The sequence below is a fragment of the Salminus brasiliensis genome, chromosome 6 (genome assembly GCF_030463535.1).
Source record: "Salminus brasiliensis chromosome 6, fSalBra1.hap2, whole genome shotgun sequence".
Classification (NCBI taxonomy): Eukaryota; Metazoa; Chordata; class Actinopteri; order Characiformes; family Bryconidae; genus Salminus; species Salminus brasiliensis.
In genome coordinates, this window is record NC_132883.1 from 41,681,939 (window position 1) to 41,707,949 (window position 26,011).

The 26,011-nt window shown below is 41.8% G+C and overlaps 1 protein-coding gene across 1 annotated transcript in view; it reads left to right on the forward strand.

Annotated features, from left to right (window-relative positions):
- The first annotated feature begins 609 nt into the window (after positions 1-609).
- Positions 610-26,011, forward strand: part of antxr1a (ANTXR cell adhesion molecule 1a) — a 56,611-nt gene continuing 31,209 nt past the window's right edge. The window contains exons 1-12 of the mRNA XM_072682442.1: positions 610-1,191; positions 10,490-10,561; positions 11,981-12,052; positions 14,169-14,250; positions 14,452-14,485; positions 15,877-15,956; positions 17,546-17,614; positions 17,722-17,802; positions 20,113-20,173; positions 21,391-21,489; positions 24,780-24,849; positions 24,974-25,052. Coding sequence (XP_072538543.1) covers positions 1,037-1,191; positions 10,490-10,561; positions 11,981-12,052; positions 14,169-14,250; positions 14,452-14,485; positions 15,877-15,956; positions 17,546-17,614; positions 17,722-17,802; positions 20,113-20,173; positions 21,391-21,489; positions 24,780-24,849; positions 24,974-25,052 — 954 coding nt within the window. The 5' untranslated portion in view covers positions 610-1,036. The remainder of the gene's footprint in view (positions 1,192-10,489; positions 10,562-11,980; positions 12,053-14,168; positions 14,251-14,451; positions 14,486-15,876; positions 15,957-17,545; positions 17,615-17,721; positions 17,803-20,112; positions 20,174-21,390; positions 21,490-24,779; positions 24,850-24,973; positions 25,053-26,011) is intronic.

Sequence of the window (26,011 nt, forward strand, 5' to 3'; positions counted from 1 at the left end):
AATGTACATCATTTGAATACTATATATTACACCTAAGGATTGTGGGATTGTTACAGTGCACTAAAAAATTGGCACTATGTTTTTAGCCAGAACCCCAAAGTAGTGCACTATATAGGGAATAGGGCATAGTTTTGAACACGGATAGCGCTTCCGTTTTGCACTGCATTGTGGGATAATAGTCCATCATAACCACACTTAAAAGACCAAGCGGCTTTGAGTATGGATATATTTAAGTGTAGTCAACTTTTATCTACATGACATAGCACATACTCAAGGACTAGTTAGCACTAGTAATTAGTAGGTTATTGGGACGCGCCCATGAAACTCTGCAGAGCTCCAGCCTGCCAGCTTGTAAAGGACCCTCTGTTTGGTCACTTGGAGAGCAGTCATTGCTGCTCTGTGCCGTTAGATGGCACTAGTCCTACACTGCCTAGACGTGTCCTTTATTTTCTGGACAGGGAGGATGGAAAGTTTCAGTGTGGGGTTAAAGACTGTGAGACAGTTCCTTCTGATGTTCAAGCACACATACACACACACTCTCTCTCTCTCTCTCTCTCTCTCTCTCTCTCTCTCTCTTTGTCTTTATTCTAGTAGTGGAGCAAAGAGAAACTGGGGCAGTAAGAAGTGTGTCAGGCTCTTGACTGCTCGTGCATCTCTGTTTACATGCATGCATTAGTTTAGGTGTTGGTTTTTTGGAGGGAGCTTTTTTTTTGATTGACATTTAACAGTTCTTCTCACATTGCCTCTCCTGGATCTGATTTTTTTTTTTTTGCTCCTTTTTATTCCTCCAGGACTTCCTCCACCAACCATAAAAAGCTCCCAGGACCTTTAAAGGCAGACTGAAGAAGCTTTTAACCTTTTAAGGATGGTTTAGTCAGATAACTCACACCACACTTCAGCAAGGATTACCTGCAGCCAAAAAGGCCATTGTCTTGGCTCTTCTTCTTCTCTTCATCTTTCTTCTCATGGTTTGAGCTCTGATTTCCCCCCTCGTTGCTGACTGAGGGCTTTAGTTGCTGAGCATCTCACCTGGACCATGGCTTACAGTGTGGGGAAGGGCTGGTGGATAGTGGTGTTGCTGCATTTGGCGTTGGCGTGGATCGCTGATGGGAATGCGGGCTTATCTCCAGAGAAGGAAGCAGCAGCCCCTTCCTGCTATGGAGGTTTTGACCTCTACTTCGTCCTGGACAAGTGAGTGATCCGTCTGCTTCTTGTGTCTTGTGTCGTCTTGCTGGCTGAAGTAGGGTGAAGGCTCAGGTGAAGTTCAGGTGAAGCTTCTCATCATGCCTGATGCAAGTTCAGCAGTCTGCAAGGCATGTGTGAAAGATGGGGGCTGGTAGTGAATCTTCTAGCAGGTTCTAGATGGTTCTTCTAGTCATACTGCAGTTTTGGGCATCATCTCCAGCTCACAGCATGAAATCATCCTATTGCATGATTGATGTTCAAGCTCATGTTTGGTGGCTCTGATCAGCAGGGAGAACTTGGTGAATCCAGTAGGAGGGTGGTTCTCCATTCATTTCATGCAGTTTTGAGGTCTCATCTCCAGCAGTGCCACAACATGAAGAAGATGATAATGATGACGATGAGTTTAGAGTTAATTGGTCATGAGATGTTTTGCATAGCCCTGCAAGCCTTGATCTCTAAGTTCACCAGGTCAGAACAAGTGTCAGAAGGTCTTAAAAAAGGGGGTTCTTCAAGGGTTCTTTAGTTATGTCTGTGGTTGCATATACAACCATGACGACTGACATGGTTCTTTGCCTGGTTAAATGAATCTTCATGATGGAGAAGGTGTTCTTGCATTGCAAGGGTTCCACTATTCCACAAAGAATATGCTCTGCAAAGAACAAATACAGCCCATGGAATCGCTGGCTTGTTGCCAGAGGCTCTTGTTTTTTAGGGCTAACTTTTAAGGGCAGTTGTTATTATTAAGCTCCTCAACCACCACAGCTCTTGCGAATGTAATTGGCAATGTGGACTTTGGCACAAGCCAGTCCCCTTAGCCCCAACTCCTCCCTTTTTTATTACACTCACTCCAATCAAGACATGATGACAGATTTTCATGGGTCAAAGCGGTCATTCCAAAGTGCTCTGCACAGTGCCCCCTATAGTTAGCTGATGAATATAGGTCTACTTTTTGGTACCTCAGGATTTGAAGCTGAACCGCCGTCCGTTGGGAATTCGTCCGTTGTGTGCAGCGGTCGTTGTCCCTGAAGGATATTCTCAGCTGGTTAGCTGGCCCTACCTAATGGACCTTCCAGGTACTGTGGTGGTTTTCCGGTCTCCCTTGCTGTGAATTGATTCTGGTACTGACCTCAGAAGAACAGGAGAGGAGCAGAAGTACAGTTTCTGTAAAACAGAGTGGATCAGAAGTGGGTCAGTGAGTGAGTGTACACATGGAGAATCCATTACATAAGCCTCTTTAAAACCCATCAAAACAAGGCAGTGTTTACTTGGGCTCCGGCTGCAATGCTGCCCCATACATTACACCAGGGTATACTACAGCACTGTTGGCCAAAAGCTACAGGAAAACCTGCAATGGTGTAGGCCAGAGTGGAGAGGCAAGGGCCAGTTTAGCAAATTTCCCAGCTTTTAACACACCTACCAAACCTGGCAATGTATAGGTTGCTGAGCATCTGAAACCCACCTAGCCAATGTTGCACCCATTTTAGCTGGGCAGGGGCTCTGAGTGGGTTTGTACATGTGTTGTGCCCCATTGTTGCGGTGTACAGTCCAGATGGGGCCCACGTTTAACCCCTCCTGGTCCCATCACTGACCCTGGTGAGCATCCATACAGGTTACCCATACAGGTTCTAAATGGGCATCTAGGTTATCTAGGCAGGATTAGAGTTCCACATCCCTGTTGAAGGCTGTATGCATCCTACGTTCACTGCAGGTCTTTAATTGTACTGGTAGTAAAATGACATTGTACTGGACGACCATGGTAGTACTGGATCAGTAAATGAGGGCAGCTGGAGCAGTGCGGACTTCTACTGTAACTTCTACAGACGGCATGATGGCACCACTTTTGTTTAAACCTGCATGGGCCAATATAAATTACCTACACTTGTAAAAATAAGGGAGCTACAAAGGGTTCGTTGAGCAAGGCCATAGAAAAAACATTTTTGTAAAAGAAAAAATTGATGAATTGGTAAAGAACCTTTTTTATCTACTTAGCATCTTTAGTTTTAGTAAAGTATATATTGTATATATCAGTATATATCTTCAGTAAACACCACTGTGCTTGGAAATGAGCAATTTCTAACCAATGCACTTCATATAAGACCATCTAAAAGTAGGCTCCGACGACCCAAACACACCCATTAAAAACCTTTGAGTTTAGAAGTTTAGTATTTTCATGGAAGGCTAACATCTTGATTTTGTTATTGCCCTGATTGTGTAATTGCATAGGAGTAAGGTGATTGGCTGCTTTGGTGGAGTGCAGCAAGAAGACTCAGACAGCACTGTAAGCCTGGCCGAATTAATGGACAGGCAAATGGAAAAGCATCTGGTTCTAATCGCGGAAGCTCCTTGCTAGCAGTATTTTCTAGCAGTTCTTGCTGCTTTCGTCATCAGCTGTTCATGTCTGACTCAGAGACTCAGAGACCCAGAGTGCAGAGCAAGAGCGCTTGTTTACGTGTTGACCATGAAGCAATCTGACCACCCCCCCACCACATCCCCAACTCTCCCAACACATCCCAAAAGTATTGGATGGGGAACTCCACAGCTCAATGCTGGGGGGCTTTATACCTCTCTAGCCCATGCTTGGCATTAGGCAACATGGTCCAGAGTGTGCTCTAGAGTCTTATTCTACTGGCAGTACTTCGCTACAGGGACTAGACAAGCTGTGTGTGTGTGTGCATTTGCACATCTGTGTCAGCAATGGGTGCAACTTAAAGTAGCTTAGAAGAGGTGTCCACAAACATTTGTACATATAGTGTTACATATATATGTAAGTACATTTCCAATAATTGTACTAATCCTTTAGTGCGTATTTGGCCATAAATCAGATTTCCTTTGGGTTGTAAGGTCTCCCACATTCCTAACTCTCTTTTATAAGATTCAAACGTGTCAATCTGGGCCTATACGTGCCCTTCATTGCAGTTTCAGTAGGCCATGGGAATAAACACAGTAACAAAGCTTACGTAACATCACTCTACCAGCTACTCCAGTTTGAGGCTTGTGGGTTTGAGGCCAGAGCCAGTTCATGTGGTCACTAGAGCCTGAGAAGACCATTCACAGTGTCCCGACTTCATTCACACAGCTTACATCTTCTCCAGACGCAGAGCAGGCTGATTGAAATAACAAACACCAAGCAAACGTAATTTGCCAAGTTGAGAAACGAGTGGCATGGTGGTAACACATCACATCCTCAACAGAGAATTGCCATTTCCATTGCCACGTCATTTTACATGACATGTTACTGATTATTGGCTTATTTTAACATATTGGGAAAATTTAAAATATATATGTAAGGTTTATTTTTTCCCAGTACATTAAAGTCGGCAATAAATAAGCAGAAAATGCTTTATTGCTATATATTCGGTTAGCATAAAAGCAGAAGCTGCCATGCAGTCAACACTAAATAAACACAGCTTAGCTAGCAGGTTTAACTGCTAGTTAACGGACTTAGCTTGGGTTTGGTTAGTGGCAGCTAGCATTAGGTTAGCATAAAAACAAATGCTGCCATGTTGTCAACACAAAAAGAAAGTAGCTATTGCCTTAAGAGCTTAGCTAGCAAATGTAGTAATACCTAATAACTACGCAAATACCTGTAATATTTGTGTGGTATTGCTTTCATTTAGCTTAACTAGCAGGTTTAACTGCTAGTTAACTGAATTAGCTTGGGTTTGGTTGAGGCAGCTAGCTATAGGTTAGCATAAAAGTAGCTTTAGGTTAGCATAATAGTAATAACTCCGCAAATACCTGTAATATTTGTGTGGTATTGCTTTCATTTAGCTTAACTAGCAGGTTTAACTGCTAGTTAACTGAATTAGCTTGGGCTTGGTTAGTGGCAGCTTGCCTCAGGTTAGCGTAAAAGCAGAAGCTGCCATGTTGTCAACACAAAAGGAAAGTAGCTATTGCCTTATAAGCTTAACTAGCAAGTTTAATAATAGTAATAACTACACAAATACCTGTAATATTTGTGTGGTATTGCTTTCATTTAGCTTAACTAGCAGGTTTAACTGCTAGTTAAATGACTTAGCTTGGGTTTGGTTGAGGCAGCTAGCATTAGGTTAGCATAAAAGTAGCTTTAGGTTAGCATAATAGTAATAACTACGCAAATACCTGTAATATTTGTGTGGTATTGCTTTCATTTAGCTTAACTAGCAGGTTTAACTGCTAGTTAACTGACTTAGCTTGGGTTTGGTTAGAGGCAGCTAGCTATAGGTTAGCATAAAAGTAGCTTTAGGTTAGCATAATAGTAATAACTCCGCAAATACCTGTAATATTTGTGTGGTATTGCTTTCATTTAGCTTAACTAGCAGGTTTAACTGCTAGTTAACTGACTTAGCTTGGGTTTGGTTAGCAGCAGCTAGCATTGGGTTAGCATAAAAACAGATGCTGCTATTAAACCGCAAACCCACAACATTTTAGCTCGGAGGTAGGAAAGCTCTGTCGGCGTGAAGCATTTCTGACCGAGCTGTATGTAAATACAGCTAATATTCAGAGCCATGTTTTTCTTATAGGCATCTGTGAAACACAACTGTCCAAATTCTGCCTGTAGATATACTTTATTGTCTGCTTTCCACACGCTGTTGTATCTTTTTGTCTCATTTTCTCCTCTGTTTGTGTTGAACCCTTTCACCATTAGCTCCAGATGTTTTTTGGTCTTTTTTGGCCGCAGGCCCCGCAGAGGGACCCGTATCTTAGTAACACTGGGGGAAAACGGGAGGAGGGCTGAATGAGACGACGCATCTGTGTTTGAAGCAGTTTTGTCATTTTCTGACCATAATGACCTCCGTCCACGCTCGCTCTGACTTAGCACTTTCATGCACTATGGCTGGTGCCTTCAGAAATGCTGAGCAGAAAAGTGAGGTGCAGCTTTTGGCAACTTGCAGTGAAACCAAACCAAGATGCCCGAACCCTTTTACTGCTCATTTCAGAGATTCTACGCAGAATGTCTCACCTGTAACCAGAATAACGACAAAACTAGAGCTACAAAGAGCTTTACCTTTTACCTTCTGCATCAGTCGAGGGGGGATTTGGCATATCGTTGAGATATAAACAAAGCCGTTCAAAGATTTTAAAGATTTTGGGAAATTTCTAATATATATATATATATATATATATATATATATATATATATATATATGTATAATTAGTGATAATATAGTAATATATATAATAATTATGTATATATATATATGTATATATTAGTGGTGGTATATATATTAGTTTGTAAAGGTTTATATAACAAGCAAACTATATATATAACTAAGTTGTATGTATATAAATATATATATACAGTAGCGCTCAACAGTAGCGACGCTTATATTTTGTGTTTACATCGCTAATAAAAGTCACTAGCCTCTGTACAGAGAGAGACCTACAGGAGGAAGTTGGGGCCAAACTTGGTGAAGTTTGCCGATTAATCCTGTGTGTTAACACGTTAACATGTTAACGTTGACAACACTAATATACAGGGTGAGCCATTTATATGGATACACCGAAATAAAATGGGAATTGTTGGTGATATTAACTTCCTGTTTGTGGCACATTAGTATAAGGGAGGGGGAAAACTTTTCAAGATGGGTGGTAACCATGGTGGTCATTTTGAAGTCGGCCATTTTGGATCCAACTTTAGTATTTTTAATGGGAAGAGGGTCATGTGACACATCAAACGTATTGAGAATTTCACAAGAAAAACAATGGTGTGCTTTTAACGTAACTTTATTCTTTCGTGATTTTTTTAGAAGTTTATGACCACTTATAAAATGTGTTCAAAGTGCTGCCCATTGTGTTGGATTGTTAATGCAACCCTCTTCTCCCACTCTTCACACACTGATAGCAACACCGCAGAAGAAATGCTAGAACAGGCTTCCAGTATCCGTAGTTTCAGGTGCTGCACATCTCGTATCTTCACAGCATAGACAATTGCCTTCAGATGACCCCAAAGATAAAAGTCTAAGGGGGTCAGATCGAGAGACCTTGGGGGCCATTCAGCTGGCCCACAACGACCAATCCACTTTCCACTTTCTAGGAATGCTCGGACCTGACACCCATAATGTGGTGGTGCACCATCTTGCTGGAAAAACTGAGGGAACGTGCCAGCTTCAGTGCATAAAGAGGGAAACACAGCATCATGTAGCAATTTCAAATATCCAGTGGCCTTATATATATATATATATATATATATATATATATATATATATATATATATATATATATAAATGCAGTTATGGAATAATAAGCCTTAGGGTGTATTATAGTTGGGATTTAAGGGGTTAGACCATTATGGTTAGAGGGCTTCACTGGTCTGGTCGGATACGCCAGTATTGTTTTAGCCACAGCAGGCTTTTTCCCAGAGCTACAATAAATGAACATCTGTCTGTAAATCTAGACAATTATGGCATGTGCCTAATTCTGGAATGCAGTTATTATCTAAAGTGGGTCAAACATATTTTCCCCTCCCTCCATCCCTCAACCCCCTCAAAGAAACGTCCTCACTAACTCTCACTGAGAAGTTGCCCGTGGGAAGCCGTGACTTCATGTCTGCACTGTTTATGGTTTTGTACTATAAGCATTATAATAGAATCCATTAACTTTTGATTAGACTTAAAGAGGCACTCCAACTAAAATGGAAATTTTAAGCGTTGATGCGTCTGCTGTAAACATTTCTAGACACGTCCATATAAGAATGAGGATAAAGCCTGAGGCCTGCTCTCTTAAATAAAGGTTCTTGGCTTGTATATGTGGTTCTAGGTAAAAGCTTTTGTGGGTATAGCTGATATAGATGGGTTTAGTTCAAATATTTCCCTAGAACCACATCCACAAGCCAAGAACCTTAACTTTTAGGAGAGCAGGCCTCAATGTTTATCCTCATTGGATATACATTGAGGTCTAGATTCTAGTAAAAAGCTTTTGTGGGTATAATTGACATAGATGGCTTTAGTTGGTTAATAGAACAGAGAAATAGAACTAAAATGGTTTCCTAGAACCGCATTTACAAGCCAAGAACCTTAAGTTTTATGAGAGTAGGTCTGAAATTCTATACCAAATACAATTTCTTTCTAAAACCACACATTTAGGCCAAGAAACTTTACTTTTAGGAGAGCAGGCCTCAATGTGTATCCTAATTGTATATATACCTTGAGGTCTAGGTTCTAGACCCCGTTTTTGTTGCTATAGATGATATAGATGGCTTTAGTTCGTTAATAAAACAGTTCTGTACCAACTAAAATGTTTGAATTACATTTACAAGCCAAGAACTTTGAAGAACAGGTGTGACATTCTATACCAAATACAATTTCTTTCTAAAACCACAAATTTAGGCCAAGAAATGTCTTGAGAATGTTGGGAGCAGGCCTCAACATTTATCCTCATTAGATATACCTTGAGGTCTAGGTTCTAGGGAAATGATTTAGTTGGTAAAGTTGATATAGATGGTTTTAGTTGTTTAGGAGAACAGTTCTGTACCAACTATGTTTTCCTAGAACCACATACACAAACCAAGAACCTTACCTTTTAGAAAAGCAGGCTTTAAGTTCTATACTAACTACAAAATGTTTCTAGAACCTCAAATTTAAGCCAAGAAACTTTACTTTTACTAGAGCAGTCCTCAATGTGTGTCCTCATTGGATATAGCTTGAGGTCTAGGTTCTAGGCAACCGTTTTTGTTGGTAAAGTTAATATAGATGGTTTTAGTTGTTTAAGAGAACAGTTCTGTTCCAACTATGTTTTCCTAGAACCACATCCACAAGCCAAGAACCTTTATTTTGAAGAGAGCAGGCCTCAATGTCTATCCTCATTGGATATACTTTGAGGTCTTGGTTCTAGGTTCTATACCAACTACAATGTTTTCCTAGAACCACATCCACAAGCCAAGAACCTTTATTTTGAAGAGAGCAGGCCTCAGGGACAATCTGAAAGCACATCTTGTTGCCTGTCTGTACCACCTAAATCTTCTATGCCCTATAAATTCTCCTTTACCTTATTAAGTAGAGGTTTACAAAGAACTCTTCAGTTCTAGTTCCTTTAGCAGGTATGTAACAGAACCCAGATCATAGTTCCCCTTTATCTTGGATGTATTTTCTCACCAGACATGGCATCATACCATTTAGGCCCACATCTGGCACAGAAGCAAATGCACTCACCAGACTGGCTTCATGATGTAATAATTGCTCTGAAAATGAGAAAGACAAACATGGGCCTTGACAATGAGGTAATTAGATCATGGCAGGTCATGGAGGACCCACGCAATCAGCACACAATCAGTTCACATCGGTCAACAGCAGTTAGCAGGCCGAGGCCTTTGTTTAAAATACGGCTACATTGTGTCATATGCTATCAGGATCATTTGGCTGGACTATGTTTGAAAAGAGTCATTTGGGTAAAGGCCGTTTGGTTTGCTAGATATGCGATACATACAGGAATGATTGGCCCAAGTGCTGGAGGCAGAGGAATAGGGTTAATAATAGGACTATGAGCAAGTGTAACCATAAAAATATGTTGGTAAGTTGATATAGATAGATACCTTAGAACCACATATGCAAGAACCTTAACTTTAGGAGAGCAGGCATGAAGTTCTATACCAACTAAAACTTGTTTCTAGAACCACAAATATAAGCCGAGGACCTTTAGGTTTAGGAGAGCAAGTGCAAAGCAAGTCTAACCATAACATTTTGTTGGTAACGTTGATATAGATGGTTTTGGTTGGTTGAGAGAACAGGTCTGTACGTATTCAAGCCAAGAACCTTTACGTTTAGGAGAGAAGGCCTGAAGTTCTATACCAGCTAAAATCTGTTTCTAGAACCACATATGCAAGCCAAGAACCTTTATATTTAAAGTAAGCAATTAAGCTAGACTAGCTAGGGCTAGCAATTTAGCTACACTGCAGTAAGATTTGTTATAGCTGTTTGCTAGCAATCTAGCAATCTTACTCTAGAACCACAGTAAAACTGTAAAATTGTGCGGTCAGCTAAATTACGAGATGGTAAGGCCAGTCAGGTAGATTAGCAGTGGCTGGAGACACTGCTGTGAGGAAAAGAAAATGATCAAAGGTGATTGTTAGCAAGCCAACTAGCTAACTAACTTGAGAACCATTAATAAATACAATGTTGAGGTTATCCAGCTAGCTAACTGAAGGTTTTTTATCCTAATTTTATCAGGATAAACTCTTGATTGTGGTTATTTCTTCTCATGCAATGCTGGTGTGACTGGACCTCAGTCCTGACCTTGTGAAATGAAATGTATCAGAAATGCTTGCATCCGTACGTCTGTTTCGAGAGTAAGCTCTAAACCTGACTTGTGTCTGGTCCTCTCTCTGCAGGTCTGGAAGCGTACAGCATCACTGGAACGAGATCTATAGCTTTGTGGAACATCTGGCTCATAAGTTCATAAGGTAGGAGGGGAGGCGCTCCAGATGTCAGCTGAGTATGCGAGTGCACAGATGAGCACTTTTAATTCGGAGAGGTCAGCTGGACTCTTCCGAAACTGCGTTTAATCACAGCCAATTTCAGGACGTTGAAACGCATCGCTGCGATGGATTCTCAGTGGAGTGACATTTACTGTCTCAGTCACAGCTTTTACACCACCTTCAAAGTGACCCTCAGCCATCAAATCCTGCTCTGCAGACGTTAAGGGATCATGGCACTCATTCATATTGACATAGTCTGCTTTTACACCAGATGTAGTCAATCAGCCAGGACATGTTTGGGTTCTAAGTCTGTTACTATTTTTTTTTTTAGTTTTCCACTGGAGCTCTGAGGGTAACTTAGCTAGAACCACTGATTATCATGTCAAAAAAGGGACCAAAGCTGAAGCTTCAGTGTGGTTCTGAAATGATTTAAAATGCTGTCTAATTATGTTGGTTGTTCACCTGTTTATCGTTGATGTCCCTCAAAAATGGTTGCACTTAATTCAAATCAGGTTACTCTTTACATTGTGTCCAAATTTCATGATGAATGGACCAATAGAAATGCTCCAAAATAACATGGAATAATTCCCTCTCCTGTAAAGATGTTATTTTGGAGATCTGAGGTGTTTGCAAGAAAGTGATGGTATGCTTTCCGCTATAGGCCCGACATTATTGAGCTATTGACTGCAAAACGAGGGACTGCAAAAAGTTGGTCCTTTTCATTGGTAGATGTTTTTGACCGTTTGTGCATCCTCTGTTGGATTTGGGAGTTGGGCGGGATTATTTTGGAAGACAGTGGGTGATTCTCAATACAAGGTACAGCAAGTTGGTGTACTTGGTAGTACTGACTTGGCAATTTCGACTAGTGAGTACAAACTCCCAAGGACACGAGGACGCTGTACGATAATTTTTGCAATTGGTACAGCAGCAGGTGCAGGATGCACTCTAGGATATTTGGTCATGTCCTGAATCGTCCTCGATAACACGGGCGGAACAAGAAGACATCCGGCGTTCAGCTGACTGTACTTGGCTAAATGGAACAGTACTTGGGCTGCAATTGATGACGTTCCACAAGATCACAGAAACACGAGTACAGACAAGAATGGGGGTCTAACGACCCCTCTAACCAGTCAGAATGAGGGTACTCTGAAACGTCCTGGTCAGGCAGAGTTTTGCTTTGTTAATGTTGTGACAGCCCCTTAAATTCTTAGTGCTAATGCTGCTATTTGTTGACAATAATTTATTACTTGTTAGCTACATTAGCATTGGAGCACAAGCACCAAATATATGCTAGCGAATATACAAATTTGTCTTTTTTAATTCAGCAAGTCAGCAGTTTTTTCTGTGCACTGCAGTACGTTAATATCAGTTGAAGTCACTTGATCATTTGTTTGTTCATCTCAGTCCACAGCTACGAATGTCCTTCATCGTGTTCTCCACTGAGGGCAGGATTCTCATGTGGCTAACTGAGGACAGGTGAGTGTGTAGGATACATTTAAAAAAAAGTTCTATATAGAACCATCTTTGTGTTGTAATAGTTCTGTATACAGTAGAACCATTACCTTTACTTGGAACCTTTTTTTTTTTGAGTGTATGACAACTCAAGTTTCTTTACCTGGTTACATGGTTCTTCTCTATGGTGCTATGCTGGTCCACAAGGACCCCTAGATGGTTGGGAAAGTTACCAGCCAGTGTAGACTGTCTAGGGGTTCCTCCTGCTTTTTACCATGTTTAAAATGGTTCTATATAGTACCAGAAATAGTTCCACTATTGTTACGAGTCAAAAATCCTTGTGTCTGAACAAGAGAACTGTTGGTATAATGTAGGGACAACGCATCTCCCATGGCAAACTAGGGTTCAGCTGGGCCCAGCTGGGCAGGCACACCACACTACACCAATAATTCAGTCATTGGGCAAGACTCTTAACTCTACACTCATTAAACAAAATGTGTAACTTGATTTAAATGTAAGACTGGGGGAAAAAATCCAGCGTATCCAACAATAAAGATGTTATGAATGCAACTGATGCTTCCATGTTAAATCACAGCCTTGATGGACCTTAAAACCTCTAACACTGACAACAGGTAGTATCCAGTGATATAGATTAGAGGTTTCTCATGGCAAAGTCTAATCATCGCACATTTTACACTTCCTGTGATAATCTATGATTCCATCTGGGCTGAACACCCTGAGTCTGATTTGGCATAAGTTAACGACCCATACAGTACCGGACAGAACGCAACAACTGCTCCAGGCCTTCCCTTGACGTCGCCATCGTCTCCAAGACTTAAATCAGTCTGTCCAAGGCAACATGTGTTTCCCAGCTTTGCAAAAATGGTCACTTTTGTGACTTGGATATGGCAATAATCTCTGTGAGCAAGGCTTTTCCATGTGTCTGGGAGAAGTGTGGGATGTTTACTGTCTTCCTTCTTTCCAAATTCATACATGCCTGATTTCCGGACCATCTGCCTTGCTAATTCCAGTGCCAACAGCAGCTAGAAGTCGTTACTTCTAATAGGTGCTAGCAGCGGCCTCTCTTAATAGCTGCCTAATCTGTTTTAAGTAAAGAATTAAAGGTGCATTATGAAAGACAGAGGTTGTTCCAGTAAAGGTGATATCACGATATCTGATTGCATCCAGTGTCTAGCTGGCTTCCAAACCAGCTAATAGGCCACACTCAATAAATCAATTTTATGTTTTTAACTTTTCCCCCCAAATCAAATTATTTTACAAGGAAAAGCTCTACATTTAGCCGAGCCCTGCCGACGTGGCTATTGGGGCTCAAATGAATTTTCCAACCGACTGGAGTACACAAAGCCAGACTCTGCTCAGAGTAACAACCTGAACACTGTGCTTAGATCTAAGCTTTTGGAGACTCCAAAACACTCACTCTGTAAAGCCAAAACCAGCTGCTCAAGACCACCCCCATGGGAAGGTTTCCCCATCCAAAAATCATCCCAAACACATTCAATGGTGTTGGGGTCTGGAGTGGTCAATCCATTGTTCAAAGAACATCAACAGTTTATTCTCCTTTACTCTCTGTTTGCTTTTCTCAGTGAGAACTTCTTCTCCATCAGCTCCACGTCCTTTCAGACCCACAGTGTTAACCCCCTAAACCCTTTAAACTCTCTATGTTAGCCCAACTTTTATAATTTCATAGGCCCTAAAATAGACCCCTGTGGGACTCCACAAAATACGATAAGCTAAGCGCCTATACGGTAGTTTTCGCTTTAGGATTAATAACTGAATTATTAACCTGGGGTTTAAAGGGTTAAGTTGTCCTCTCCCAGTGGAAGGATGGACAGAAACACCTGTAGATGTTTTCTGAATCTGAAGCCATAATGGTCTCTAATTTCCTCTGTATGGCGAAATCTTTTTTTCTTTAAGAAAGGGGGTCTCTGACTTTTCCACAGCTCTATATGAATTCTGCTGATATGTCATTCACACTGTTCCTTATTATGACAATAAAAGAGGGTTGAGGATCACTATACAATGTCATTTGCTACTTATGTTTAATTGTGATGCTGTATTGGGATGACTTTTTGATATGGAGAGCAGTTAAAACACTTCACTGTGTTTCTGTTTTCGACAGAGAAAAAATTCGCAAAGGTCTGGAGGAGCTCAAGAGAGTTCAGCCAGGAGGAGACACATTCATGCATGAGGGCATTCAAAGGGTGAGTCAGTGATAGTAGCCATCTTGGCTCATTCATGTATCCAGAATAGATGACATATTCATGGCCTTTTGCCCAGAGATGTCATTAGTGATTTCTCTCGATGGCTTTCACAGCCAAGCTAGCACTAGTTCCTTGCTTGTTGACAGAATTAATCACAGTACAGTCTACAGTACACTGACTTTCACTTCATTTGTCTTCTAGGCGAGTGAACAGATTTACTACGGGAACTCTGAGGGTATGTTCACATGTTCACCATGTAAATATCACCCAACACCTTGTAATTATTTCCATTTTTTTAGTTTATTAATTACATTTTATAGCTGTAATGATTTATATAGTTATGTAAGGAATTACATTTGATTAAGCATTCTGTATTGACAGGTTCAAGTATGAATACTGTCAAGTCAGAGACTGACAAAGTCTGAATACTACTGAGTTTGGGACATTTCAAAGTAGAAATACTAATAATAATAAGTCCAAGTATAAATACCACTGAGTCCAAGACCAGTCAGAGTACATAGAATATCAAGTAAGAATGGGCCTAAGACACGTCCAAGTTTAAATACTGTTAAATCCAAGTCTGAAAACAAATACTATTGGGTCCAAGTATGAATACTGTCAAGTCAAAGACAAGTCTGAATACTACAGAATATGGGACAGCATATAAGTATAAATACTATTGAGCCCAAGACAGGTCCAGGTACAAATACTATTAACTGCTAGTCAAGCCCAGGTATAAATACTGTTGAAGTCAGAGACTGATCAAAGTTCATATACTATCAAGTCCAAAGTACAATCTGAGTACAAACACTATCAAACCAGTCCGGGCATAAATACCACTGAGTCCAAGACAAGTCAGAGTACAAAGACTGTCAAGTATGAATGGGCCTGAGACACGTCCCAATTTAAATATGGTTAAGTCCAAGCCGGTTAAGTCCAAGTTGAAGTACAAATACTGTTAAATCCAAGCCAAGTCTGAAAACAAATACTACTGGGTCCAAGTATGAATACTGTCAAGTCAAAGACAAGTCTGAATACAACTGAGTATGGGACATTTTAAAGTAGAAATACCACCAAGATCAAGTATAAATACTGTTGAATCCAAGACAAGTCCGAGTCTGAGACCCTCAAGTCCAAAGGTTCAACCTGAGTACAAACACTATCAATCCAGTCTGGGCATGAATACCATTGAGTCCAAGACAAGTCAGAGTACAAAGACTGCCAAGTAAGAATCAGCCTAAGACATGTCCAAGTTTAAATAATGTTAAAACCAAGTCTGAAAACAAATACTGTCTGAAGTCTAAGTCTGAATACTACAGAATATGGGACATTTTAAAGTAAAAATACTACTAAGTCCAAGTATAAATACTATTGAGCCCAAGACAAGTCTGATTACAAATACTACTGTGTACAAGAAAAGTCCAAGTACAAATACTGTTGAAGAAAAAGTCCAGACTCTCAGAGCTCAAAGACCACCAGACTTGTGTACTACATTACTAACATTAGCATTAGAACTGGCTTGATTTCCATCTATTATTTGTTGTCAAAATGCCAGCAAAATGTATGTGTCAGTGTCCACATGTGGGACGCTCTTCTTAAAAAAGTCTGCTTTGTGGCTCTGAACAGGTTACCGCACAGCTAGTGTCATCATCGCCCTCACAGATGGAGAACTGCATGAGGATCTCTTCTACTATGCTGAGCGAGAGGTAGGCACAAAGAGCATAGGGAGAAAACAGTGAGGTCACTTTCACACTTTCATGCTGGCATGGAAAGTCATATGGTCTACCTTTAAAGGCCCCTTTTCCCCACCTACCTGTAACAAGCTTCAGGTAATGAGTTCAACGTGTGTCAAAACATGTGGTTCATTGAGAGTTAAAGGAAAGCAGAGACTCCGGCCCAGCAAGTAAACAGACGCACATGGAGAAAAGGAAAGTAGGTGGAGAAACTAGGATAAATCAGGCACACTGCTCACCTTGGCACACATTAAAACACCACCAAACTTCTCATCCATCACCAAGCTAAGCTTTGATCTCTCTCTCTGTCTTTTTGAGTTGAGGGTCAAGAGTGTACTCTCCTCCCCTCTGCCTAGTTTGCACTGAGAAAGTGGGTCAGTCATGGCACATTTGCACAGTAGACCAGAAAAATGGATCCTAGGATGGACCTCCTCATACTGGCATTTGGGGAATTATCTGACAATTGCAGCTACAGTCTCCTCTAAAAATGATTGAAATGACAAGGCCAATTATTCTGTTTTTGATCCCTGAAGACGTTTGGTCCATCCATTGTTCAAGCGATTAAAAATATTAGCCAGCATGCACAGTGTAGAGTCTCTCAAAAGTGAAGCAACTACAGTTCTAGCTCCTCTATGTAATGGAAGGAGCACAACTACAACCAAACTGGGTGTTTTTGGCACTTGGTGTTTTCTTATTATTAGCTAACAGATTAGCCAACACACTCTTTACCTGCTGCTCTGTGGCCGTCTGCTGTTGCTGCATCACAGCATTTACAGCGAGACTCTGAGCTAACGCTTAGCTAAAGTTCTCCTCCTCCCTGAACTTTCCGTTCCACCTTAAATAACGCAGCAGTTACGCTCTGCTGTTGAAATGTACACCCTGTAACTGCGGCACTATTTAAGGTGGAATGGAGAGTTAGCATTAGAAGCCAACTTTAGCTTTAGTTTTTGCTGCTAACTGGAAACGTCGCCGCACTTCTCAAATCAATTCAAATTAAGCTCTTTTGGGTTGGGCCACCATAATAACGTCACAAATGAACTCTGTCTAGGGTTCGTCTGCAGCAGATGAGGATCATGTCTATTAATGGCTCCCAACGGACACCAGATACAGGATCGGAAATAGATCGGAACCTTAGAAGCAGATACCTGACCCAATAAAAATGCCTGGATCGGGACATCCCTAGTATAAACTAACATGAAGTCCAGGGAGTTGTCTGTGGGAGAGAAGAGGTCATTTTGAGGTTGTTTTTATTGTGAGGAACAATGATTGAGATAGAAGAGGTCTTGCTAACACTGGTATCTGAACATTGTAGATGAGTGTAGGCTTAAGTAGGCTGTATCTACCTGACCAATATGCCGTTATATAAGTCTTACATTTTTGGTTTTGCAGCAGGAATGGAAGATTGCCGGTGACTGAGGGTCTCAGAAATGAAGACTTAATGTTTTGGCCACTACAAAATGAGAACTTTGAGACACAGTATTATGCCTGTAACACAAACTCCATGGCATTTTTAGATTCAGCGTCTGATTTGCTTTTGTTTTCATTTGTGTATTCTTTGCTAGGCCAATCGCTCCCGCAGCCTAGGGGCCTCTGTCTACTGTGTAGGAGTGAAAGACTTCAATGAAACACAGGTATGAGTGCTTGTTGCTTTGCTGCACATGGTTAATAAAAAGCACGAAAAAGAAATCGGAAGACTGATGGATTAACAAACTGTATATCTCTCATAATCTCATCACAGCTTGCCAATATTGCAGACAGCAAAGATCATGTCTTCCCAGTGAATGATGGATTCGAGGCTTTACAGAGCGTCATTGATTCGGTAAGAGTTTCTATGCAGAGATTGGCTGCCAACACACTGTTCCTAATGCAGGTGGGATAAGGGTCAAATACAAGATTCGCACATCTCAGTCTTAGTGACTGTACTGTACTGACCAACATCACACTCCTCCTTCCCGATCTGGGAAGGAAGTGCCATCAACCCACCCCCTGAGCAAGCAAGGCGAATTATGCTCTCTCTGACTCTGGCTGCTGATGGCTTCCTATGGGTCCTTGGCAGCCAAGAGTTTTCTTGGTCTTCCAGATCTCACCTTGACTAGAACTTTTATCACTGGACGGATACATATCCGTCCCATCAACTGGTGTGTCCACCACGTTGCCCCAAAATCAAACTGCAAAGGCCAGAGCATAAGATTTACATTACTTTCATACTTGCTAACCATTCAGTCACCCCTCGTGCCCTCTGGATGGGTCATTGTCATCCTGGCCAAGACCATTCCCATCAGTATAAAAAGTGATCAGTCAGAATACTCTTGCATTGACCCTTCACTCATTGTGGACAAGTGATCCGAACCATGCCAGCATGCCCTAAGCATAAGTTCCCAGCCCCCCTTCACTGTAGGGTTCAAGCATTCAGGCCTTCATTTAAATATTATTAATGAAAAATGAAACAGGAAGAAGCACAGAAATAAAGAATAACAAACTGGAATATTCGGGTCGGGTCAGGAAGCCGGCCTCACACCAGTCCGAGATTTTTGAAAAGGGCCTGCTGTGCGCTCGCCCTGACCACATTTGATCCCGCAGTGTGCTGGAGTCCACCCAGTCCGCATCAAAGCACGTTCACTCGGTCCTTTCTTGTTGCATTCATAGGTATTCATTTATGTTGAACAATTCGTCTAACGTTAGGGAGGAGGTAGGGAGCTAAGAGAGGAAATAAAGGAGGCGTTCTTTGGGTGAAGACTTGTCTGCTTGGGCCAATAGTTGACTGTTCCTAGAGCAGAGACTGAAGTTGCTGCAGCCGGACGGCATCTGTTGCCAATTAACTTCATGCTGAAATCGCTTGGCCCGAACCCAAGAGAATGACAGAGGGCTGTAAATCAGCGGGGTCTTAGGGCACTGAGTGCACATTTCGCTGGACTACAGGAGGAAACGAGAAGGAAAGTAGATGTACAGAACGAAAGAACCTTAGACCCACACATACAGTAGGTGGTAGTCCAAACAAAGGCTTTCCAATGCATATGAGGGCCAGAGTTGAAGAGTCCAGCAAAGAAGACACCCCAAGATGGATTGTATGCTGGCAGGGAAGCACTGACACCACAGTGAAGGGTCAGTTACCAAATGGCAGATGCTTAGACGTACTTCACTTCACGTGAGCTATGTGACCAGTGAAGATCACTGAAGTTCTGTGTAGTCAATGCAAATCATGCTAAGCTGGGGACAGCCTGACGTCAAGGTCCTAATGGAAGCTATTAACTTTCTCACACTCATGATAACTACATAAATAGACTAGTTTAAACTCATGCTAGCTCCACCAGCAAGCTCCACAAACAAACTACCTCAAACTCCGGCTTTTCCATTAAAGGCCTAGCCCAGTACTATGCTAACTCTACTATTGGACTAGCTCAAATCACCTCATCATGCTAGCTCAACTGATAGCCATAAGCCTTATGCTAACTCCACTGTAGAGAATCTCAAAATCATGCTAGCTCTAAAAGCAAAATCCTACTGTTTCCACTAAAGGCCTAGCCCAGTCCTATGCTAGCTCCACAACCGGACTAGCTCAAAATCATTGTAGCTAGTACCACAACACAACTAGCTCAAAATAAAAATAAAAAATAATAAAATATGGGTCCAACTAGCTTCACCATTGGGCTCACTCATAATCATGCTACCTCCATTGATAACCTTAAAATCATTCTGACTGAATTAATAGAGAAAATCATGCTAGCTCCATTAGCTAGCTCCACCAAATCCAGCTATTATCATTAACAGACCAGCCCAGTGTTATGCTAGCTCCACTTTTGGAGCTAGTTCCACAAATACTAACTCAAAATCCTGCTAAACATGATTTGAAACATAGCCCAATCCTATGCTAGCTCCACCATTGGGCTCGCTTAAAGTATGCTAGCTCCATTGATAGCCTTAAAATCATTCAGACTCCATTAATAGACAAAATCTTAGTTCCAGTCGCTAGTCCACAAAATCTGTCTCTTTTCATGAACGGACTAGCCCTGTACTATGCTAGCTCCACTACTGGACTAGCGTAAAATCATGGTAGCTCCACTAACTGACTAGCTCAAAATGTGGCTAACACCACTCCACGTCCTTACACTGTGATTTCTGTTCCCATTAGATATTAAGGAGATCTTGCATAGAGATCCTTGCAGCAGAACCGTCCAGTATCTGTGCCGGAGGTGAGTGTTTTCATAAATATCTCATATGTATCCATATATAAGTGCCCAATAATATCTAAGTGCCCAACACCTATTGATCTGGCTAAGCATGGACAGTGAGAACCTCCATCAAACACTCTGAATCGCCCACTAACTCAAGGGATAAGTGACTTTTCTGTCAATGCAGGCATAAATAAGAGCCCTGTGTTGCTGGTTCACAAAGACAATGAATGCTTCAGTGAATGTGAGCGGTTTGTTTAGGAATGCACTGAGTGGATTTATGGGATTAGCTCTTTACAGGCTGTGCAGTAAAAAGTGACCCTCATGAATCGGTGGTCGGCACTTAAAAGAGTCATGTCGGGAAGACCGGTCAGCGGTCAGAACAACCCTCAAAGAGCGTCTTTTCGAACTTGAGAGCTATATTTTAAGGCGTAGAGTCACATCAGATTTCAGAAGACTTAAACACAGGGACATTGGAGAGGAACTGAGATGGTCGTCAATCGATGCAAGATTAGGATCAGTATGGTGGTAGATTTTTCTTCATTTCAGTCCAAAACTAGATCTGCGTAGTCGGTTGGGTTGGTGATCTCTGACCTTGGCTGTACTAGATTTGTTGTGATTCTTATGGGTGAAGCTACAAACCTCATTCGTTGCGTTTCTTTTTTTTTAAATTGCTGGACCGTGTAGACCATGACCTTGTTAAACAACGTTGGGATTGTTCAGGTTGAAGTGCATATATCCACCTACAGTTTAGCTCCGTCTGCTCAAGATGAAGTTATAAGGAAAGTTTCAGCCTGGAGTGCTTTTTAAATGAGGCATAGTACAGAATGACCAATCGGAAAAGGGCTTATTCACATATATCCGTCTTATCAGTTCATCATCATAAGCAGTTTGACCTTCTGTCTTTAGATTCACTGTTCTGACCTGGTTTGGACCTTCCCCATACAGTACCATTCAACAAACAGAATTATACACTGACCGTCATCTAGGTTTATTAGCCCCCAATCCCAACCCCATAATCCCAGTCTCTTAATGCTGACTATTGGATCGATCGTTGTCGTTCTATAAATAAAAAGGTTTCTACACAGTATTGAAATGGGTTTTTGGACCTTTCCCATTTCCACCAATGTAAAAAATCACTTAAATAACTATTTAGCCACACAAACAGTTCTTTCCTTTGCCATTGTTCTATATAGAGTTCCTTAAGGACTTATTATGTATATGTTCTTCACCCACAGAATCGTTCCAGGTCGTTGTGAGAGGAAACGGGTTCCTCCATGCCAGGAATGTGGACAAAGTTCTGTGCAGCTTCAGAATTAACGACACGCTCACCAGAAGTAAGTAAGCCGAGTAGCACGAACAGCTAACAACATCACTAACAAGAACTAGCCTTTAGGCTGTACTCTACAAACGGTCTCATGAATATAAACGATTTGATTGAGCTTGAAAACCTACACTAAACAAGCTTAAATAACCCAGGCTAACATAACACGTCTTTCTGACTTGGTTGGGCAGTTACTATGTGGATGGCCCAGTGGTTCTATGGTCCCATGGTTCCAAGCACGCTTTACTTTGCTAGTCTTTCCAGTACAGAATAAATCTACAGCTCCTATCGAATGAGTGCCAACTCTGTTCGGTCTCTGAGAATGAACCTCTAAGTTTTCAAAAGGTGCATTTGGGGGTTTTATAGCATGGATCTGTGCCAGTAGCGAGATATATAAGGGATAGCTGTTGCCACACAAGCAGTGGCCTTCAGGCAAATCCAAGCTGATCCTACATGCAGTTTTATCGAAAGCCTTGAGCCTCAATATGCTGTAGCTCCTGAGGCAGCAGCATGTCAAAAATAGTGGGCTATTTTCTAAAGAGAAAACCTTGTATACAGCAGAAAAGGTCACTTTGGAAGTAGTCTGATTACCACAGCTACAATAGCTACGATAAGGCAAAATTCTACTAATTTTTTTATGGGAATTTTAGTGTCACTTTGGCACCATTTACTTCCACTTACTTCCCACACTTTGAAGCTTGAAGCTTGTAACAGACATTCAAGTGGCAGATTATGGACCTTGCATATCACAGTTTTACAGTAAATCCTTAAGTAAAGCCTTCATTTAATATCATTGGAATATTCAGTTAGCCGGTTAGCTCTCTGAAATTCGAGGTAAACAAATAACTGTACTTCGTATTCACTTCTTCTTCATATAGGTGTAATTTATAACCTCAGAAATGTGGTTTTACCTCTTATTATTGATATTTGCCAGTACAAACATACATCCAGTTGTGAGGTGTAAGTTTCCTCCCTTTCAAAGATGAACAATGAAGTAAATTAAAGGCTCCCCCTTGTGGAAAGTCTGTTAAACGTGGCTTTTACCCTATTTGGAAGGACAATTCCAACAACCCTGAGAGAGCAAGGCCAATTGTGCTCTTTTGGCCTCTGGCTGCTGATGGCAAGCAGCAGATTCGATCAACAAACTACTAACTAAGCAGATTCATTGAGAACCTGTTTTAGAGTCTATTAATTTTTTAATAGATTATGGTAATTATGGCAGCCGTAGTCTGGTTCCCTCCCCTCAGCCCTCCACATTCCGTCTCACATCAGTCTAATGGGATAAGAGAGATTGCACTAGCCAGTTCATATGCACTGACCCTTTGAGAACAATATGCCTCGGAGCAGTTGAACAGTTGTAATTCCATTTCTGGACTGGACCTTTCAAGATCAAAGTCCAGTCATCTGCCTCCAATCTCACTGTACTACATTGCAAACTGCTACCAGCTTTGGCGCCCGACTGTCTCTGGCTTCCTACTACCTCAGGCGTTGCCTGGATGAAAGCAGGTCACTTCAGATGAGACACCATGTTAATTTTTGTGCCCAATTAAAGGCCAGAATCCCCCAGCAAGCAAAAAAGAAAAAGACCAGGCTCTTGATATGAAAGCAATTTGGGGGGGCCAGACCACCCCTACCCCTCTCAGAACCACAGAGAACGTACTAGAGGCCTATGTGCAAGGGCAGATTGTTTGTTTACTCTTGTCTACTGTAGACACTGAAGGGGGTCTTCTGCAGAAAAGGGGTAATGACACTCTAAGTAGTTCCAGACAAAATTAGGCCATCCTCGAGTAGCTGTGACCCGCGGAATCATTACCTCCTTCTGGTTGGTTGTTGTCTTCTCCTTCCTTCCCTATTAATACCTCCCACCTTCAGGATTAAAGGGTCTCCGCGGAAAGGAGCCATGTGTTGCTACATGTGTTTACCAGCTGAAGGAAGGAGATTGCTGCTCCTGGAGAAGCAAAGCTGTCAAGTACATCAATGCTAAGTGTTGGCAACTAACCGCATTCCACCCACCCCCGAGTGGTGATGGATGTGATGGTCTTCCTAAGAGTGTTGTAGTCAAGACTGTTAGAGCCGAGACTAAGTCAAGGCCCAAAACTGGGACATATCAAGTCACATGGAGTCCAGACCAAGTCTTTAAAAATCTTACCCAGACCAGCAGTGTTTTCTAACATTGACATGAGAAGACCAGAATGACCTGGAAACACTCACATGAACATGCCAGCCCAGTACGGGTTCATTTTGGTGAAACGCCTGCATTGGTGTACAGGAGGATATGCATGGGCGGGGCCTAACATTGTTGGGAAAATTGCTCTATAAAGTTAGTTGTCCACGCCAGCTCATTGGAGCAATGCTTTAAAATAAAGTGCTGGGCATTGAGTTATATTATATATATATACATTATATTATATTATAATTGTTTTTTATGCAACACAAATAACAATAGCTTACATAACGCATAACATGATTTCATACCCTAACGAGCTCAGCCACCCACTCCGAAGACTGCGAGGAAATCTGCATTGTCAGTGATTCTCAGTAATCTATTTCCCAAGGCTAAACTCTAAGCACATGTCTTCACTTAGCAGAAAAATAGGACACTCACTCCCATGGCATGGGTAAACAATCCAATAAAACCCAGCGACATACTACCAAGACATTCCACCAGCATGCATATACTTCTGGCGCTGCATCAGAAGCAAGCTGACCTCTCTTGGGTCTTGGCTTGGAACCGTTTCCAATAAATGCAAAGGTTCCGGAGACTATTGTCTGCACAAGTATGCCCTTAGGGAGTCGCTCCTCACACCCCAGATCCTCCACCATCTCCCGGGTTGACCCAGCAGAGATGTATGATGGAAGGGATAAATTCAAGAATCCGATATGTCACTGGGTTTGTCTTGGCCCAAGCGATGGTTTGGCTCTCCGGAGCATGGAGTCTCCTAACGCCCGACAGCTCCTTCTCTTCTCTCCTCTCCTCCCTGGACCTCCTCATCCAGTCCGATCTCTCAGAGATGCATGCAGGCGACGTGTCGGTTTCCTCAGAGCTGCGGTATGTCAGACTCCGGCCAGAGCAAACAGCCGGGCCTTTGGGCTACGAAACTGAAGGAATCAGTTTTCCATCATGGATATTAGGTGGAATATCTACATCCCTTTCAAAAGCAACAACAACAGCAGACATTTTTGGGCATCCAGCTTTTTAGATGTGGGATTTATTGTGGAATCGGTCTGATCAAGTGTAATGTTTTCAAGTGAACACTGTGCACTGTGCGAAAGGTCGTAACGGGAGCCTCTCTTCTTTTCTAGTGGTGAAGCCGCTGGTAGTTGAAGACACGTATCTGCTTTGTCCTGCACCAGTACTTCGAGAAGAAGGGACGTAAGTGATGTTGTTTAGTTTACTTTAGGTTTTATGAAAGGACTTCTAACCAAAAAGGGTCCCACTGTTGTTAAATGTCTTGGAGCCCTGGACCCTGTTTTTACTTAATCCCTGTGTGCTGTAGGGCGGCTTCCCTTTATGTGAGCATGAATGAAGGCCTTAGTTTCATCTCCAGCTCAGTGACCATCACCACTGTGGGCTGTGTAAGTACTTTTTCAGCAGTTCCTTTGTCTTTCAGAAAGCAGGTGGCAATGAAACTGTGATCGTCATTAAAATCAAAAATACAATTCATAATAAAATAGGAAAACTTTACACAAACCTTTTATGACAACGCTTTCATTGAATGCCTGGATTATAGCAGCTTCCAACCAAAGCCTGAGAGAAACAAACAAAGTGAACAAATAAATGGCCTGCTGGCATTTCCAGTGCTTATAAATCAGTGCCAGTTGTAAAGCAATAGGGTTTTTAACCTGCCAAATTTAGGCGCTTCCATGTGCTCCCCACAAGCATATGGTGCTGCAGTGTCTCCTGTTGAATTTCCTTGCGTGTCTGCTCGGCCCCTGGTTTAATAACCGTACCGTAACGGGTGTCATTTCAAAACTAACAGTCTTCTCATATGAAAGACATCATGATGTCATTATATTCTTTCACTATGTGACTAAACATTCCGCGTCATGTCAGAACCTTGTAACTCATTTTTTGATTCTGCAGTCACCATTAGAAAACACCAGCTGCTTTTTCCATTGACGTATGAATATGTCATGAGAAATGGACCAGTACAATGGCCCAGAGTGACTGCATATAAAATCTTCACAACATTAAAGTCATGGACGGTCTGTCCTTCTCCTAAAAATCCCTTGTTTCACAGATACAAGGTTTTGTTACCACGGTAACGCCCTCGCCCAGATTCGTAAAACTGGCAGTGCTATCAGTGATGTGGCATGCGAAATGTGCATCACGGTGAGCCGGTTTATTTTCTCGTCCACTGTAAAAGCCAATCATATTCCTTATGTTAATGAGCTATTGCATATTAAATGCAAGAAAAGCAGCGCTAAGAAAAAAAGTGATCAAATTGAGCGGTTCAGTGATGTGGCACAAGTGGCCAAAATCAAAATGATGCATTTGCCTTGTATGTGATGAAAGAAGCACATGCTGGCATCAT